Below are 19,906 nucleotides of genomic sequence, written 5' to 3' on the forward strand. Positions count from 1 at the left end.
AGAAACCTTATGAGATTGTGCATGCAGACTTGGTTGGACCTCTAGCACTCTCTAGAGGAAACTCATGTTATTTTTTGGTTCTGATAGATGCCTATTCTAGATATGTTTGGGTCTATATGTTACAAAAGAAGTCTGAAGCCTTCTCCAAGTTTCAAAAATTTTGTGCATGGCTCAGGAATGTTCACGATGAGCATGTACGTTGTCTTTTTACTGACAGGGGTGGAGAATTTTGTTCAGAACAGTTTGAAAACTTTACTGCTGAACAGGGCATAGAGCACATGACTGCCACGCCCAGATCTCCATGGCAGAATGGTTTATGTGAAAGAGTAAACCAGACCTTGCAACAAGGAATTAAAACTCTGTTGCATGATTCAGGCCTACCCAACCCCTTCTGGGCTGAAGCTCTATCGTGTTTCACCTATATTTACAACCGCAGGTATCAATCAGCCATTGATTGCACCCCATACGAAATGCTGTTCAAAAGGAAACCGTTTGTAAAACATTTAAAAATTTTCGGTTCTGAAGTTTGGGTGCACACTCTGCAAGGTGACAAACTGAGCAAATCTGGTCAACATGGCATTTTTCTAGGTTATGAAAAAGGTTCCTATCGTGTGCTGATGACAGACACAAACACAATTAGGCTGACCAGAAGCATGGATTGTAATCCAAAATGGGACAAAGTTGGCATTTTTCAATGTCATCCCATTTCAGATGATGAGGTGGTTAAACCAATTAACAAAGAGGCAAAACCTGTAATTGATGCTGATGGTAGCACAGATTCTGACACTGATACAGATGATCAGAATGAAAAGACCTCTTTTAAGAAATCAGATGGGTCTCACACTGATCTAGAGGTAGAATCTTTGCCAGATACAGGTCACCATTCTCCCAAGGAGGAGGAACCAGACCCAGAGGATCCCAGAGTATTGCGTAGATCTGAGAGAACTACCAAGGGACAAGCACCTAAACGATTTTCTAAAGAATTTGCTAAAGCTGCTATTTCAGATATGGCTGCCACTAGCAACCCAAACTCAGTTTTTGAACCAACTAACTACAAAGAGGTTCAAAATTTACCTGAAAAAGATGCCGAACCTTGGCTTAATGCCATGAAAGCTGAATTGAATTCCCTAAAGCAAAATGACACGTGGGAATTGGTTCCAGTAGAACCAGGCATGAAACTTGTAGACAGCAGGTGGATTTACAAAACCAAGACTGATCAGACTGGTAAAGTGGTCAGATATAAAGCCAGATTAGTTGCACGTGGTTTTTCTCAAGTTCCTGATCAGGACTATCATGAGACATATTCACCGACAGTCAAATTTGAGACAGTTAGGCTGTTGATGAAAATTGCTGCAGAAGAGGGCATGACCATATCTCATCACGACGTAAATACTGCGTTTTTGTACGGAATTCTCAATGAGAGTATTTACATGTCACCGCCAGACGGAGTGCAGATAAAAAAGGGAATGGTGTGTAAATTTAAAAAATCCCTGTATGGTCTAAAACAAAGTGCTCGATGCTGGCACACTAAGCTGACAGAAGTGCTGTTTTCCTTAGGTTTCCAGCAAGGAAAGGCTGATTCTTGTGTTTTTGTTAAAGAATCTAACCAGCACAAATTGTACTGCATTTGTTTTGTGGATGATATTTTGTTTTTCTGGAAGGATGCAAATATTTACAAAACCACTCTTGCAAAACTGCAAAAGCATTTTGATATGAAAGACCTAGGGGAAGTCAGCAATTATCTCTCACTGGAAGTAGAGAGAAATAAGCAAGGTGATGTTTTGCTGCATCAATCACGTAAGATCAATGATGTGATTGAAAAATTAAATCTGACAGATGCCAATTCTGTAGACACCCCCATGGTCACAGGGTACCAACATGATACTAATGCTAATGTTTTTCCTGACACTACATTGTTCAGAAGTGTTTTGGGTAAACTTAGTTTTATAGCAAGGTGCACAAGACCAGACATTGCTGTTAGCGTAAATTTGCTCAGCAGATATGTAAATCAACCTACAGTGCAAGACTGGAAGGCACTGAAACGCATAGTTAGGTATTTAAAAGGCACTATGCATTACAGGTTGAAGCTTACTAGCCAAAAATCTGGAGGTCTTGAGATCTATGCCGATGCCAGTTTTGGTAGTGATACAACTGATGGCAAGAGCACCTCAGGTGTGTGTTATTTGTACAATCAGTGCCTATTTGATTGGTCTTGTAAGAAACAGGCAACAATAAGCATGAGTTCATGTGAAGCAGAACTCAACGCTTTAAATTTTTCCCTCATGAATGTAGAGTGGTTGTTGCAACTATGTGAGGATATGAGAGTAAAAATTTGTTGTCCAGTTCAAGTTTATCAGGACAACAAAGCCTGCATAGAACTAATCCATTCAGAAGGGTGCAAGCAAAGAACAAAACATTTGCTAATCAAATTGCACCGTGCCAGAGAATGCATTCAGAAAGGAGTTGTAAAAGTCTCATATATGCCAGGGAAAGAAATACCTGCTGATGCTTTGACTAAAGCTGTTAATAAGGAACAACTTGGTATATATGTAAAGAAATTGCTTTTGTGCTAGATTTTCATAATGGTCAGAATGAAAAGGGGGAGGTTGTGAGCATTTTCACCCCTCCCATTCTGAAAATCTGGTGATATCTGCTGTTGGGAGGGAACAGTTAGGAATTGTTACTTTGTTGTTTTTCATTCCTGACTCTGCTCTCTGCCGTGTGCTGTGTGCAGTTTAATATCTTCTGTAGACAAGATGGCTAAGTGAGAGGCTGTAACACTCACAAAGCCAGATCTGTAAATATGCAGTAGTTAATAGAAATAAATGAGGAATGTTTTGAAACCTCTACAAATGCTTCTGCTGTTCACTGCTGATTTGGTGCTCATAAAGCCCAGTTATGAGTCCATGATTCCCGGGTGTATGCTGAAGGTGTTCCAGACGTCCTGCCCAGGCATAGGGGCCTAAGAAGACCTGGACAGATCCTGGCATTTACCCACATAAACACCTTTTCCACCTTCTTCCCACCCCCCTCCATGGGTCCTCCCCTGCCACAGAAGTATCCCACGCAGGTGATCAGTCAGAAGTGGTCCATTTTATGATTGGGTTTCTGTCCTCCTCCCCCTCCCCTGCCCCCCAAGCCCCCCCCTGCCACCAGGGAGCTCCAGTGAACCAGGGCAGTACGCAGGAGTTCATCCATCCAACCATCTATTGTCATACCAAAAAAAAAGAAAATACAAAAAGAGAAAAAGAGAAAAAAGAGAAGAAGAAAAAAAAAAGACAAAAAGGAAAAAAGACAAAAAAAAAATTCATCATAATTGTTAAATTCATAATTGTTAAACCATATTTTGTGGGCTTCCCCACCCTCCCACCCTTCCCCGGTTTTCCTCCCTTATTTATCATCTTCAACAGTTTCATAGTTCATATTTTATAACATACACCTTTATATCTTGTACCACTTTTAAACTATTATCATTTTCGCCTATTGTCCAATCACTGAGAAATCAAACTCCCATTTTTTCTTCCCGTGCCTAATTTTTACCCCTCTATAGGCCTCCATATTTTCACCTTTTTCCAGAATCAATTCACTTTTTAAACCTATAACTATTCCCAAACTAACCTTACACCCCCCGAGTACCGGCTACACCCCACCAATCCAGCAAGTTCCATAGTCAGCAGTCCAGTTATAGTCCTATTAACCCATCCTTACAATCACCACTTCACTTTCCCTTCACCCCACCCCCTGTTTGCAGTCTTTTGCCATCCAGGCCTCCATATCAGACCCCTGAGCTTCTTCTCTTCTCTGCTTAATTTTTCCTTCTTCCCTGTGGTCATTCTGGAGTTCCAGTAAGTCCAGTCGTGCCCCCCTCGAAGGGGAGGCACTCCATCCAACTTTTTGTAGAGTAAAATCATCATTTTTTTCGTGATGGGCTTCATTTTGTGTTAAATCATCACAGTCCTCATCATTGTCATTCTCACATTCATCTTCTTCAGTTTCAAAAGCTTCATCTTCTAGGAAATCATATTCTGTCATCACAATCTGGAATTGTTGCTGTAACACTAGCCGTTGTGTCTCCTCTTGACATAGTTCTATTCTTGCTTCCCACATTAAGGTCAAAACAGTCCGCTGAAACTCAGGCGGGTACCTTTTTGTTGACATAGTTCAGTCCTGTCAAGGTCAAAACTTGTCACATGGGGTGGAATATGATCGCAGTCTATTTTCTCGACTCCATTTTAACAAGCTGGCTGCATTCTTTAAAATAACGTTCGAACTCACATTTCAAAAGCATATAAACCAAAAAAGAATTTCCAAAAAGTCCAGAGATAAAGATAGAAATAAAATTTAACTATAAATCCTGGTCAGCTCACTGGGTTTTCTGGGCTGCCGGCTCCCGAGAAAAAGAAAGGTCTTTCTTAGTCTTAACTTCATTCTGCAGGGCAATCACAACAGTCTCTCTCCCCTTTTACCCTGCATTTAGGGGAGATTCTCTTTGATGCCTTTGAGGAATCCTTTTAAGTTAAAATCTTCTGTTTACGGCTTCGGGTTTCTGTTTACTGTCTCTTATGTTACCGTGGGGGGGGGTGGCTTCCTCTTTTCCCCTCTCTCCCAGGTCCAAATTGTTGCCTTAATTTACATTCCAAAGAATCCAAATTACTCACAGTCTATTCATTTGCTGAATGTTCTTTGAAGAATTGGCCACCTCCACTTCCCAGACTCGCAGCTTCGCACTCTCAGAGCAGCAATGTCAGCCTGTCCGCCGCGGTTCACCTCCTCGCTCTCGGGGGCTTAAACAAAGCCGATCCGGGGAGGAGAGAACCCGCTTTTGGCGCCGCCAGGCAAAATCTGTCCCCAAAAAGCTCGATTTGGGGCTTTTAAGGAGGTTTCGTTTCGCTGGAACGATTCCCTCCACCTCTGAAGCGCCGAGGTCCGCTCCGCTGTGCGGACCCCCGTCTGAGCAAGATGGCGTGGTCAACCGGAAGCCCATTTCTTCCTACTCTCTGGTTCCTGTTCCTTAGCCAGTTACTGATCCATAAGGGTACCTGCCCTCTCATTCCATGACTACTAATCTTACTTAGGGACCTTTGGTGACATACTTTATTGAAAGCTTTTCCTGGCAGACACAATTATTGTCTGCCAATGACTCAATGCGAGATACTGCATAACTCAAATTAAAACCACAGATACTTTTCACCATAAAACCATTTGCTGCTAATTGATAGCATTTTCTTCCTCAAAACAAAAGGTATGACCTGCATGAGTGATACCTCCATGTGAACAGGCACCAACATGGAGTGCCCAGCTCACATGTCACATCACCTGACTGGTGAAAGGTTGGGGGAGGGAAAAGAGAGAGAGATGGAGATGCATCATTCCTCCTCCATGCAAAAAGTCCAGTAACTTATGTGAACTTTGCCAACTCTATACCGGTATTCATTGACCAGGATTAAACTAAGTTACTGCAGCACATCTACAAAAAGGAACACAATTTTTAATATTATGAAGAGGCACATTCAGAATTTGGCTGTAGCAAACATTGTTCTGTCTTTATTAGCAGGAAAGTGAGCAGGAAAACTCAGTGACCCGTGAAGAGGTGATCTATAAAAGACAGTGGTTTTAAATTGATCTTCTATTAAAAAATCCTAACAAGCAATTCTAACTATGAATAGAAGGTCATCTCTCCCAAAATTTTAAGGGTGGTGTTCAACTAAATTGCTTCAGTAGCCCAAGGACCTCAGTCTATGGAACGGAACTTCCTATCCCTCCCCTTCCCTAATCTTCTCTGGATGGTTGGGGAGGGGGGAACATAGAACAGATTTGGAGGGGGCATGGGAAGAGGAAGTCTCGTTGCACAGGCCAAAGTTCTTGTGCTATTGAAACAGCTTTGTTGGCTACATCCCTTGGCCTTTCAGTGAAGTGTTTCTTGAATGTACATTTCAACTGTTTCCTATTTGTGTGCTTATCTGTACCTGAATGAGGGAAGCTTTTAAGCAGAGCTGCAATAAAGTTTATATTTTAAAAGTAACCAAATGTTATCACTTTCCTCTGTTAACTAAATGCCAGAAGAACAGATTCTAAAATTGGTCTGTTACTATGACAACTGATGAACCAATCTTAACTTTGAGTCCATATCAACCAAAGTGAATAACAAAGAGATTCTGATTTTGAGATCCTGCATTTTCTGAAATACATTAAAAATTGAAAAAAGTACATTAAAGGCTTAGCAAGATAGCCAAAGTGTGCTCCAGCTTATACTTTGCTTCTTGGGTCTTGCAGCTTGCTAATTAAGCTGTGTACATACCATACAAGTAAAACATATTTGAAGCCCATACACCCCCCCCCAAAGAATCCTGGGAATTGTAATTTGTTAATGGTGTTGGAAATCGTAGCTCTGAAAAGTATAAACTAGTTCTCAGATTTCTTTGGAAAAACAAATGTCACTTAAATGTATGGTGCATATGCAGCCTTACATTTGCAATAACAGCCTTCTATCTGCAAAAACAGAACAAAAACATGGTCATATCATTTGGTCATGCAGGAGCAGAGGCCTACCTAGGGGCTGGTGAAACCGCAAGCCCAAGCAGGGGGACAAAGATCAACCAAGAAATCTGTCTCCAGTTATCTATGTAAGGTCATGAGTTCAGACAAAAGCTGGGAGCCGAGCGGTAGGAGAAATGGCAAGGCGGTATGAAGGTAGACCACTGGAGACTCTGGTGTGCATGGCATATGAGTGTGGCAACGCAGGAGAAGCTTCCTATCCTTCTTGCACCATGACACAAAGGCGGGCAATTTTTTGCCCTTTCTCTTCTCCTCACCCTCACTCCAGATGCATCGGGTACTTGGGTCATGTAAAATGTAGTAATTTTCAATGTGACTATTGCAGTAAATTTATTGGGGGGGGGCAGGAGGGTTGGAGCAGGACACTGGTACCCTAGGTACGCCTCTGTGCAGGAGCTCTTTTAGAACTTTCATGCATAAGTGAGAATGAGAATAATTAATTTCAATAGCAGAAGCTCCACGCAAGCCACTTGCCATTGAAGTGAATGAGGAAGCCTGTACATATGTCACCAGTGTCACAGAGGTCTGAACCTGGCCATATACTAGTGCAAGAAGAAGGCTAGATTGAGACCTTCAGAGGCCCTAAGTCAGGCATAGGCAAACTCGGCCCTCCAGATGTTTTGGGACTACAGCTCCCATCATCCCTGACCACTGGTCCTGTTAGTTAGGGGTGCTAGGAGTAGTAGTCCCAAAACATCTGGAGGGCTGAGTTTGCCTATGCCTGCCCTAAGCACTGAAAAGATTGTGGTTCCCCCTTGCCCATATGCAATTTTTCTTTCTTATTACAATCACAGATCAACCACTAAGTCACAGTCAAACAAGTATAGTTGCAATTTTCAGAACAGCGGAGGACTATTAGGAATTGACAGCACAGCGAAAGGCTAATGATATTGGGGAGGGGGGTTGCAGCACATTTACAGTCACCTAGAATGGGTTGCTGAATGCTAGTAGGGTTGGTGGGGAGATTTAATCGAATGGTTCCTCGTAATGCACACTGAAGCAAAGCATTTTGCCACTTGGATAGTAATTTCATTAATGGAGTCTGACAAAAGGAGGGAGGTGTAAAAATTATCAGGTCTGCCTGGAAATTTAGTTAAAATAGGTGAACTCTATAAAAGAGTGAATACTCTAAAAATATGAGTACAGTAGTACACACTGAACTGTTTCAATACCCAAGTGACAAGAGCAGACATGTTGATTATAAGAGATGGACCAAAGTAAAGACTCTGCAATATTCAGGAATTTCTAATGTATAGTCAGCTGGAACTATACTTCTGCTACAGTTTCCAACTGTAGCACATGGCTTGAGTTTTGTCCTTGTGGAGGGGCTATGTTTTAGATTTGTTGTTTAACTTTGTATTTAGCTCTCAGAGGCGCCAAGTGTGATAGAGCTGAAGGGGCGATTCAAGATAACAAAAAGAACAGAAAAATGGGGGGAAAGTTTTGCCGTGGGGTGTAAGGAAGTCTAATGAAGTTATGATTCAGAATTGCACCTTCATAGAACGGTAGAGTTGGAATGGACCCCAAAGTCATCTCTTCCAACTCCCTTCATAAATGGTTCTGAATATTTAGTATTCTCAAACTATAAGCTGGTCCTCCTGCACATGAACGGCTGTAAGAGGCTTCATGTTTGGCCCGGAAACTTGCCGGAGCAACAAACTCTTCTGGTTCTCAGGTCAACCTTGACAGCTATATTCATATGAACATGCAGAGCTTTGTAAACAATATTCAGGTGTCTTGCCTCTATATTGCTTGCTTGATCTGCATGCACAGCAGGGCTTACTAATGTGGTGCTCTGGGTACCAGTGAGCCTGCCAGTACCTCCTATGGAACCTGCTAAAGGTCTCAGTATATATCCCCTCAAAAATCCATTATGCACAAGTGATTGTTTGCTCTTTCTGCTCAGTTTTGTCTGCATTGGTTCGGTGTCTCATACATCAAACATCTCCCCTCTAACATGCCCACATTTCGTTAGACACCAGGATTGGACAGGACACCCACTCTCCCCCCAGTTCTGAACAGAGAAGAGGGGAAAGAACTGCCCTCTCTGAGCAAGTGCAGTGGTGGCTGATGTAGCTGCCTTTTCCCGTTGGTGATAGGGTTGATGTTGTGGTCCTGTCTCTTTTCCTGCTCTTTTAGATGTGGCAACTACGGTAGTATGTTACACACATAAAGCAGCTTTTTTTTACATCACACCACCATGCCCCTTCCCGGCAGCCATTTTGTGACTGGTGCCCATGGCACGTTCTCAAAATTCCCGTTGGCCCCAAAAGCCTGGCAACTGCTTGATAAACTGGAATTCAGTGAAGGTACATGAGGTTATGTTGAGTTCTCCTTTGCTCAAGGGGGCCAGTGGGAATGGGAGGGGGGAGGCCCCTCAGTGAGACGTTTTTGAGAGGGGTGAAAAACATTTGGGGAGGAAACACCAGAGTCCTCTGGGTACAACACAGAGCACAGTCTCTAGAAGCTTCTGTGTAGACAAGCATATCAAGCCACCATTACATTAACTTTTCTGCCTGCCCACAAGCAAAATATTTCACCCTAGCTAAATTCTCAGAGCCGGGTTCAAATACATGGATTTCACACACTCCTTATAGCGAAATACTGGTTTTAGTAGCCATTATAGTGATCGTAAAGATGCATTAGAATTGTAGCAATTATGAATTGAACAAAATATTAGTATAGTTTTAATTAAGAAACTAAAATCTCTTACCAATTTTCTTTGAGGATTTAAAACCTAAATGTCAAAGAAAAAAGAAACAAAACAGAAAATAACATCCTCACTAACATATTTAATACAGACAAATGGACAATAAATGGTGTTTCTTCAATACTTTCAGGAAGGATTTTAAAAAATATAATCTATGGGAAACAGCATGCCATTTTATTTCAAATTGCTACTATTTGCTAGTTCCATTGTGATTCATGTAAATTTTGATATCAGTCTTGCAAGCAGAAGATTTCATAACTGCTATAAATGCAGGAATCTGTACCCACTGCAGGATTCATATTTTACAGTGTTCTCAGGGGACAGTTTACTCAGGGGACTACTACATAGTTCAATGGATCTTTCCATTGCTTTGATGGAGGACAAACATTGATCCTAAACATCTGCAATCAGTTAAATATCTTTAAAACCATATTTAATGCTGTTTGCAATGCAAGCTTTGTAAGTCTACATTAGTGCAAAATATAGTACATTCCACATATTTTTAAGATGGAGCTGCAAGTTTTAAGATCAAGCCATTCACTGATAATCAGACAGCAACAAATTTTTAAAAAATTACTGATTTCACACATTAGTTTACAACATACAACATTCAAAACTCAGGAAGAGCAGTAAGCAAGCAAAAAATAAATCACAAAATGCTGGGAATTAATATCCAGTTCTCATTAACTATAGCTGGTACACTATTAATCACAAAGCCTACAGCTTCAATATGAAAAATGAGACTCTTAGGGGGTGCTTTTTAGCTTAGGACCTTAGCAAAGATAGAGAAAAAGGAGGATGCCTAAAGAACAAAGAATCATCAGCATTGTGGACCACCACACCTTAACATCCAGTTATGCCTAATTAAGGCATGCTATCAGATCTGGGGGAATTGAAAGCCACACTGAAAACAAAACAAAAAGGGGCTATTTGCTATGGATACAAATCCAGGTACATGAATACAAACCACTGTACCCCATTTTCTTAATGTACTATTAAAACAAGCCAATGATTGCAACAATTCAAGAGTCTGAACAAATATTGAGCTTAGTGATGAATGGATAGCTTTATAGAGCAAAGAAATGTGTATAAACAAAGATAGGAAACACAGCTAGAGAGAAGAATAGATGCATGGAGGGTTGTTATTAGCAGGGCATTTTAAAAAAAAGAGTGGCTTGCAATACTGCATATTCTGTGGCAGCATATCTCCATGGGAGAGATGGCAGGTATATAGTAGATCTCTCATCAGGAAACATTTCTCACCATTTCTCTTTCTTCCCTCCTCTTTTGTCACTTTCTGCTGTGCCATTACTTTCTGTGGAGAGCTTCTGCCTGAATTGGGCTTTCCTGATTCGTTGCTGATGACAGAACCGTTCTCACTAGGCGACCTGCTGCAAGTAACCATAGCAACAAGGAAGATTGTAAGTTTCCCCTGCATATTTCTCATTTCAAGGTTATTGCATTAGCTTGGTTTGCATCGCTGACTTCTCAAGCCTGATTCTTATACAAAAAGAAAGATAAAAATGTTGCAATAAAGAAACACAATAAAATCAAGGAGGCATCCACAGTCTATTTTCATAACAGCTCAGAATGTAGAAAGATTTCTATGCATTCACAATTGAATGCATCTCCTTTGTAAACTCACAGAGATAAAGGGAAATATTGCAAAGGACAAAAAGTCACTTTTCCCCCCAATACAGAGGCCGTTAAAGCATTCTGACTGCACAACTCTTTCCCCTTGCACTCTTTCAGAAATATGGCTGCACTCTCATTTTGTTTGTCATATATGGAGTCTGTATGCAGCTGTATTTCAAAATGCATAGTAAAAGAAATTGCTTTGCAAGAAGAATTGTTTTATAGGCTCTGTATGAGGAGGGAAAAACCTTTTTTAACCTCTGCAAGATTGTCTTGTATCACTGGACATTTAAAAAGAGATATTCAATTGTGAATGCATATTCTCAATACAATTTTGCACACTTTCATACACAGAATCAAAGCGTTGTAGAGTTGGAAGGGATCCCAAGGGTCATCTAGTTCACCCCCTGCAATGCGGGAATCACAGCTAAAGACTTGTATGCATATACTGTATGGGTTAGTTTTACGCACACATATTTTGAACAATAAAGCTAACAACAGAATATAGCAACCAACCCGTTCTAATCTAACCCACAAGCATCCACAGCAACAACAAGAAGCAACACAGTAAACAATAATCACAAAAGAAAAGGAGGGTGGCAAGAAGTCACAGCTGGTGTGTCTCTCTCCTTCCTAGTCTTGTAGAAAATTAGACTCCTCAAGTTTTGTAAGGCTGTTAGGGAGAGCTTCAAGTTACTACTGTATATCTATGTCTTTTAAGTGTGGTGTGAGATGCAGTTCTAAGTGTTTTAGCAAAAGGCTTAGGTGATAAATTATGAGGATGCTGTTTTTAAAGTGAAACTTGCTAGTACTATTACAAATGCATTTTGTAATATGAGATAGCTCCCCTTAGTACTATTGATATCAGATGAAAGGAAGCAAATCAACAACGACTTCTTTATTGTAATGAGCTCTGGTAATCTACTGCCGAGTCAAGGAGCAATCACTGTCAGAGCATAAGACAAGGGCATTTTCAAATAAATATAAGACAAGTTTATCTTTATAATTAAAGAATCTTTGGTCTGACAGAAAGTAAACAATTTCTACAGCTGTTAGGTAGCCTCAGGTCTGTGGTTAGCACTGATGCAGTAATTATCTGCGGCATCTCCAAGCCATCATGGGACTGATTCAGCCGCATACCAGAACTTTAGGTCTGCACATTTAAGGAAGATTAAAGTGCTCTGTTGCCCCAGCACAACTACTTCACTAATAAAAGAAACCCTGTCTGTTTCAGTTGGAAAGTGACAGGTAAATAAATTAATAATACTTCTGCACATTCTCTGTATGTTACTCTTGCACCTCCTTCCTTTGAGATGCTGAAATTGAGTTCACAAGATCCTCAGGAAAGGAACCTACAATTTTGGTTATGTTACTCTGGTAAATTGCCATGATGAAATAAAAACAAATCAAATCTCTTACATCTCTATTGCGGAAACTATGTTATCTCCAAATATTCATCTTTCTGACAATGCAGAGAAGCCTGAGGTGACTGAAGACAGGCGGGGCTAGCCCATGAAAGTCTGGCATCTGAGGAGGAAAATCCAAAGAATGTCTCCAATGACAAAGGTGGATGTAGGAGAACTCACAAACTGTGGGAGGAATTCAATGTCACGCCTAGGCAATTGTTCCTTCAGGGCAAGTATTTTGGCTTAAAAGTAAGGTTATTCCCTCCCCTCTCGCCCACAACGGTGCACTGCTCCAGGGGTTCTTTTGTCCCCTCTCCCCAGAGCCAATCTCAGGAGGCACCAGGGGAGGAGAGGGAGAATGTTGCACTGTGCAAGCAGAAGTCTTTGTGCAGGGCATTCGCTGACAGGACTCACTAGTTGAATCCCAACCTATGAAGCTGCTCCATTAGAGGATAGAGCAATTCCATGTCCCTGGGCTAATGAACCACATCCATCTTATTTGACTTATGTTTCAGTTTATCAGCTCTCATCATTTGAACCAAGCAAACAAACAAAAATGTATTGAGCAAGGCAGGGCCGGCAGCTAAGTGGCTGTATAAAATGGCCTACGGAGGCAACCTAACAAAATGTAGAAAGTCATTTTTCGTTCACCAATATCCCTCAAACAAGAATAACTTGCATACTATATATATATATATATAATTTCTGTAGGAAGCCTTGCTCAATATAGCAACTCTCTCTCTCTCTCTCTCTCTCTCTCTCTCTCTCCCCCCCCACACACACACACACACAGACCATGATATAGGCACTGTAATGGTTGTAAGTTCCACAGCAATTTTGAATTAAGACTGTCCAGGGTGTTCCTTCTGCGGTTAATACTTACCTCTTTCTTGTGTCATTGGACTTTGCAATTTTAGCAGTGCTTCCATCCTGAATAATTTCCCTCTCCTGAGAGGCAGGAGCATCTCTCACTGGAAGCGGCAGTACTACAGTCTCTTGGGTTACAGGCAAAACCTCATCTTCAGCTCCCTGTTGGCCCAAATGTTGCTTGGCATAGTCAAATCCTTGGACTGGCTGCAGATACAGAAAACAAAGGAGTTCTGAATCAGATATACATTTAATACATTTTTAATTGTACAATTCAAGATTTAGCCAGAGATGCACATTGTATGAACCTAAGAGTGAAGGGGAAACTGCTCAGATTTATCAATGCTTTTGTGGAAACAGAATTAATGGGGAAGTAGCTGCATTCATTTTTAAGTATTTTACGGTTGAGTCTAAACTACATGCCTTATTTAGAACTCCTTTTTGTGACTCTGAAAGCATCACCCATTTTTGGCACTTGTTGCAAACCCATGTGTCTCGTCCCAATACTATTCTTCTTGGTGGCATTTCCCTCTTTCTTCTTTGGCTGTGGTGACCCATGTGGGTTTGTTTACAGGCATCCATGACATGGATAATCATGGAGGATATGTGGCTGCCACAGCCAACAGAATTAAATAGCAGTGTAGGCCAATTAGGCTGTGACGCCAATGGAGGAAGAACATTGCACCAAGAATTTGCAGCAGCTTATGAGTAAAAAAAAAAGGGCTTCAAACTACAGTGAAACAATATTTGCAATGGCCCTATTTTCAAGTAATCAAATCAATATGAGAGAGAGAGAATGGGAAAGAAGAAAGAAACGGGAAAAGTACCAGCTTATTGTCTGCTTCACAGGCCATATCCGGTCAACAGGAGATTATTTTTTATGTTTCTTAGACAGACACAGCAATCCCCCAAAGATATAAGATAGAAATGCAGCAGGAGATACTCTGATCTTGATGAAATCAGTGTCTTCTTCAAACACTGTTGCTTATATCACCCAGAACAAAATGGTTTTGAAATATTAAGCTGTACCCTTGTGTACTCCAAAATATAAAGGAACCAATGTGACATTAAATGGCATGCCAAAACAATAAACTCATGTTTCAGGCCTTTTGCAATAGCACCTTGCTGGAACATATCCATTTTTAAACTTTACAGATGGGCTGAAATTGTCTACTATGCAGAGCACCACCTGCTTTGTGTAAACATTAGCTTCTCTTTTGTAATTTGTGACTATCAATTACATTCAGCTAATGCATACAGCATACCACAGGTATACCAGCTCTAAACATATGTATGTTGTATTTTATACATACATACATACATACATACATACATACATACATACATACATACATACTTGAAGTCTGACTGACTGGGGTCACTTGAATGTACTTTGAAAAGAATTAATCACAGCAGCCATAAATACTGGAAGGAGAGAGTATATATACTTAGCCTGAGGCCTTATGGCTGCCATGGGTGTGCCCTTCTACCCTTCTGCTAAGGATAGAGGGCAGCATAGATGGCTCATAAAAAGGTAAAGGGGACCCCTGACCATTAAGTCCAGTCGTGACCGACTCTGGGGTTGCGCGCTCATCTCGCATTATTGGCCGAGGGAGCCGGCGTATAGCTTCCAGGTCATAGAAGAGACATAAAATGGACCAATTTCAGATTGGTCCAGAATATGGAGGGTTTCGGTCCCATCTGAAATAGCTTCAGGCGGCAGACCTATGACATTAGATATTCAAATCTTATTTCTAATTTTGGACTCTCCTCCATCACCAATGTGAAACCCTATTACAATGTAGCGAGCTAGAAGAACATTCCAGTGACACTTCTGTTGTCAGAGCCTTTGAAGGAAAAGCTCCAGTTCCATCTTAGGGGAAATTGTTAAAACACGTAGAGGGCAATGAGTACAACACTTGATGAATCCGTTGTGACATTTTGACTGAAACAATCAATAAACAGAGCTATTTTAGAGTCAAACCTGTCAAGTGTTTTTGCATTCCTATCACAAATCACAGGTTTCCAATGAACCTGAATATTCTATAAAAAACAAAAAAACAAAAGACCCTGGTTGCAGCATGGGCATTCAGAAAGCACATTCAATGACATGCCAAAATTCTCCTAGGGGGAAAAAAGAGGTTTTTCTTTCTCAAAAAGAAGTAAGACACTGAAAAATAACTACAGGGGGAAGTTTCTCACCTTCTTTCAAATTTTAACGCACAGAATATTTTTTAATACAAATTAAAGGTTTTTTAATTCAACTGTCAGAAAGCGATCAATATGTTGCCAACTGTGCAACGAAACCCTTTATCATTATTTTTTAGCCTCTCTAATTTCTGCAATGAAACACGTCTCTCCAGCATTGGTCTCTACAGCCACAGCAGGCGCTGTAACCCTCCAACGGTTTGGCTTCACCCACAAAGGTGCAGTCCTCGAGACAGACAGGTGCCAATAATAACGTTAAAAGTAGACTGCCCCCTCCCCCAATGACATAATTGTGTTGAGAATGTCCTCAATTTTAGCTCACAGACTCCTGTTTGCAGGGTGTAGAAATTCTCAACACTAGACATCGCGTTGCATATTGAGATTTGCCAGGAGAGAAGGAAATCCTCACAGGGTAGCTGCTTTCGGTGACACTATGCATCCTCCATATCATATACTTTCCCACTATGTTCTGTGGAGATTATTACTATTTTAAATAATAATAGCTATAATAATCTGGCCATAAAAGTAAGCGGGGCAAGCTTTTGACACTGAGAAACTCCTGAATAATAAAGGACTTCACAGTAGAGACCTAATTAGGCTGGAGCTTCAATCTACTTCTGTGGTTTACTTGGCAAAACTGTTTATTCCATTCTGGCAACAGCTTTGCAGGAATACAGTAATGGGGAGGAAATGTGTGAACTCCAGAAATAAACCACAAAAATCATTTCAGCATTGTAATGTGGCTGTGCCCACCAGTTCAAAATTTCGTATCAAAGCAGAGGACTGAAGCTGACTGGATACTGTCAGATGAACAGTTCTGTGAACATAAAAGTATGCAAATGCCCTTGCAATGGAACTCTACAGAAATGTACTCATTTGATTACATTAACAGCAACATTTAAGCCAACAGGCATGCATTATCTGCCATAAGAGCACAGGGTACAGGGTTCATACACCTGACTTTCCTTGCCCTTCAGATATAAAATCACTGTTTCTAAAATCATGCCATGAATTAAAATGAACAGAGATTTAACACAGATAGCCTCCACATCAAAACATAAAATAATGTAGCTGAAATCCAACACATTCGATAGTCAATCCTCTCAAAGTATTTCAGTTTCTATCAGGCAAAAAACTCTCAAAAAACTCTCAGCTGCCCTTATTTTGGAGAGCATGCTTATGTGCATTCATTCACTTCTTGTGCCAGCAACCTCACTTCCCCCACTTTTCTTTTTGGTTGAACTCAGTTGACACAAATGTCTGTAGTACAGAACATCCTTATTGTTAAAGCAATCAAGGATGACAAAAGGATTTAAGAACTCTCAAGATCCTAGACTTGATCTTTCCCGAGTACATTCAATTTGCCCAGCTTCCTTTAAAGAGCTGTCCTTAACAGGACGGCCTGGGTGGCACACCAAATCTCTTCCCTCACCTGCTGCATATTGTAACATTTAATGCCAAAGGATTCATTACCCCTCTATCCTTTCAATAATTCGCTTAGTTCCATTCACAAAGGGAGAGTTCTAAAAGGTGGTCCAGCAGGCAGCCCTTCCGTGCAAAGAACTGCAGTGCATAGGATTCTCTTAGCAGCAGCAGGACTGCAGCACTGATTATGCAGTTCCACTCTCCTTGTTCCCCCTTGATATGTGAAATCAAAGCAAGCAGAGCAGAGCAAATAAAATAGATACACTCCACAAGAATAAAAGCAGCAAGCCAAGAAGGTTCCTTTTTGGAAGACTTGAAATGTTATATTTTGCAGAGCAAAGGCCCTCAGCAGCCATCCTAATCAATAGATTTTAAGTATACACAGATTATAACGTCATTTCATAAGCATAATTTTAATAAACAAACCACTTCAGCCATATTCACAGAACAGATTTTTCATCCAGAAGGTTTGCAGTGCTCAAGTAGTTTCAGGCATTTTTGCAACTACAGAAACAACACACAGTCTATTTAAATACACTCAGCACATATTACTGGCAACTATTTGCATTGCCAAGATTTTACGCTTAATAATTTGCTAGCAATTACGATTACTGTTATGCCTGACAGACCAAAACTCCAGGCAGGCTAAAATGAAAACAAAATGTTCTTCTAATTTCATTAATCAAACATTTAACACTAGAGCACATAAATCAAAAACAGGAAGAACCTTTATCCTCTTATCCCTGTGCACAAATGTTCCTTTAATTATACTATCCAAATTTTATATTCATGGCAAGAGCCTTAACTAACCCACAGAATTCCGAACTGTACAGATGCTGGCCAGAGTAATGAAGTAAAGAGCAAACTAGATGTAAGCCAGGATATGTACCCAGAGGATCATCTGCTGTTTTCAAAGAGTAAACTTTAGGCACAGGGAAGAGGTGATTGTTTGGAGGGGGACCATGGTGCTGAGAGAGAAGAAAACAAGGTTCCCAAAGCTGAGTCTGAAGACTCCAGATAACATTCAAGGCCATACGAACACTTCTTGTTGCTGGCAAGACATCTTCAACTTCACCAAGTAAACTCAAACACATTCCAACACTGACTGTGGCAGGCTCTCCTTAGAGAGACATACTTGGTGCCAACGCTGTAGTTTTTCTGTTGCGCTGCCAGGCCTTTTAGGAAAGTGCTTCAGTGTTCCATAGATTTATGTATGTGTGCATGTGCATGTGCGGGGTTTATACCTTTTGCACTGCTGTTTCATCTGCCATTGTATTTTTATTCCGGCTTTACACCGTTTTATCTAGTTTAGATTTCATAAACATGCATCATTTTATATTTTTATATGTATTGTTTTATATTTTTATTGAGAATTACCCAGAGAATTTGGAAATTCAATAAATAAATACATTCAAATAAATAAGTAAAACAAAAACAAAAAAACCACAGGCAGATCTTTCTTGAAAGCTTATCTGTCACCAAGGGTCTTCTCAAAGACAAGCCCCCAAGAACCGTCCAGGAAACATTAAGCTTTCCTGGAACACAACAACTGCAATCCATTTTCAGACTCAGGTGAGGTAGCACCACTTAACTTGCTGCTTCCTATGAACTTTCAACCTCCAGTTTCAGTTCAGCCAAATGGAGGTAAAAAATGTTGAGGATTTCCCTATTGTTTGCTTTACTATCCTACTTGTAAATCTGTTATACAAAAAAGCATGTAGCTCAGATTTTTGACTCCAATCATATTTCGGGCCTCTTCAAAAGAAAAAAAAAGGAAATTGTGACACCTGGGTGTGCTATCTGCTTTTGCTATTTCTGTATTTAAACTGTATAAAAGTGATATGATATTATTATTAAAATCAGGAAAGAGACAAACTATTAATGTATACAGTCCACCAACAACGTAGGCTCATTTAGCTTGTGTGAATTCAGCTTTATGCACTTGGCTGAAAAAAATAAAAAAGGGGAGCAGGCATCCAGCGGGGGATATCGGCAATCCCACTTGCCATTGCACTCACCTTGAGCATGCATTCAAAAGTGCAGGGAGAGTTTGTTTTGACTATACACCATTTTGGCTTTATGCACTATCCTTGAAACATAAGCATCGCATAAGATAAGAGTCGACTGTCCTGTTTATTTTTATTTTTTATTTCATAAAATTTTAATAAGGTTTCTATATTTTTCTTAAATGATTGTCTTGCTTTTCCTTTTAGATATGACTAGTACCTAGTACCTAGAATAAAAATGTCTAGAAAACTTAGAATTAGTGATTGATATTGATCAGGATATTTTATTCACCACTTTGACCTGGTAGAGCTAGATTGTTTCTTTCTTCGGCATGCAGGCACAACTGGTGAATATCTATTATCTCATTTCAACCATGCTGTTCTATTATGGTCATGAGGCACTAGTAAGTTAATAGAGTGTTTCAAACACCTGATAACGCCTTTTTAGACTCCCTGGCAAAAAGAACTGAATAGCAGCAGTTATCAGGAAGCATATTGCCGTGAATCACGTATTCTATTCTGTATTTCCTTCTAACCCTCCTCCCAATAATGCCTGCTCAACCTGTATGGTTGAAAAAAGAGGGGGTTTTAAGGTTATTTTGAAGACACATTAAGCAGCTAGCACTTCCTCCGTTTCACAGGGACTTACACTATAAAGACTGCCTTGCACTTGGACAGGAGCCTATAAATGGGAATGGCTTCATTCTGTCTCTGAGCACAGAGTATTTATTGTCTTACTGGTTTAGTAAACTCTGTCCAAAGAGAGCACAATCTTATTCTTCAAATACAGAATGATGGAGAATGTAACAATGAAGAAGAAATTCCCCTTCCTGATCCTGGGATGAAAATTACTTACTTTGGCTCTCTGTGGCAAGTTCATCATGGTGTCTCCCTTGAAGTCATTTTTGTTCTTCCTGCACAGAACTGCCGTGATAATGATGATGATGACTGTAACCACAGCAATGGGAGCCAACACTGCAGCAATGATCCATAGGTTGTTGGGTGGGTTTTTCACCACAGCTGTATATAATCAAGGAGGAGAGAAAGTAAACTTATAAAGCAATTTTATAATGAGTCGGACCAGCAAGTCCAGT

General features: G+C 40.4%; 1 protein-coding gene across 7 annotated transcripts in view; it reads right to left on the reverse strand.

Moving 5' to 3' along the window:
* KIAA1549L (KIAA1549 like) overlaps nucleotides 1–19,906 on the reverse strand; it is a 159,129-nt gene that overhangs the window by 47,791 nt on the left and 91,432 nt on the right. For 4 of the 7 annotated variants that reach the window (XM_088653634.1, XM_088653619.1, XM_088653612.1 and 1 more), the window contains 4 exons: nucleotides 19,669–19,832; nucleotides 13,190–13,380; nucleotides 10,529–10,656; nucleotides 9,269–9,292 (listed from right to left, as the gene is read on the reverse strand). In XM_088653634.1, coding sequence (XP_088509760.1) covers nucleotides 9,269–9,292; nucleotides 10,529–10,656; nucleotides 13,190–13,380; nucleotides 19,669–19,832 — 507 coding nt within the window. The remainder of the gene's footprint in view (nucleotides 1–9,268; nucleotides 9,293–10,528; nucleotides 10,657–13,189; nucleotides 13,381–19,668; nucleotides 19,833–19,906) is intronic. The other 3 variants (XM_088653645.1, XM_088653607.1, XM_088653623.1) reach the window with 1 other exon arrangement.

Source organism: Zootoca vivipara, chromosome 1, assembly GCF_965207765.1.
Source record: "Zootoca vivipara chromosome 1, rZooViv2.hap1.1, whole genome shotgun sequence".
Classification (NCBI taxonomy): Eukaryota; Metazoa; Chordata; class Lepidosauria; order Squamata; family Lacertidae; genus Zootoca; species Zootoca vivipara.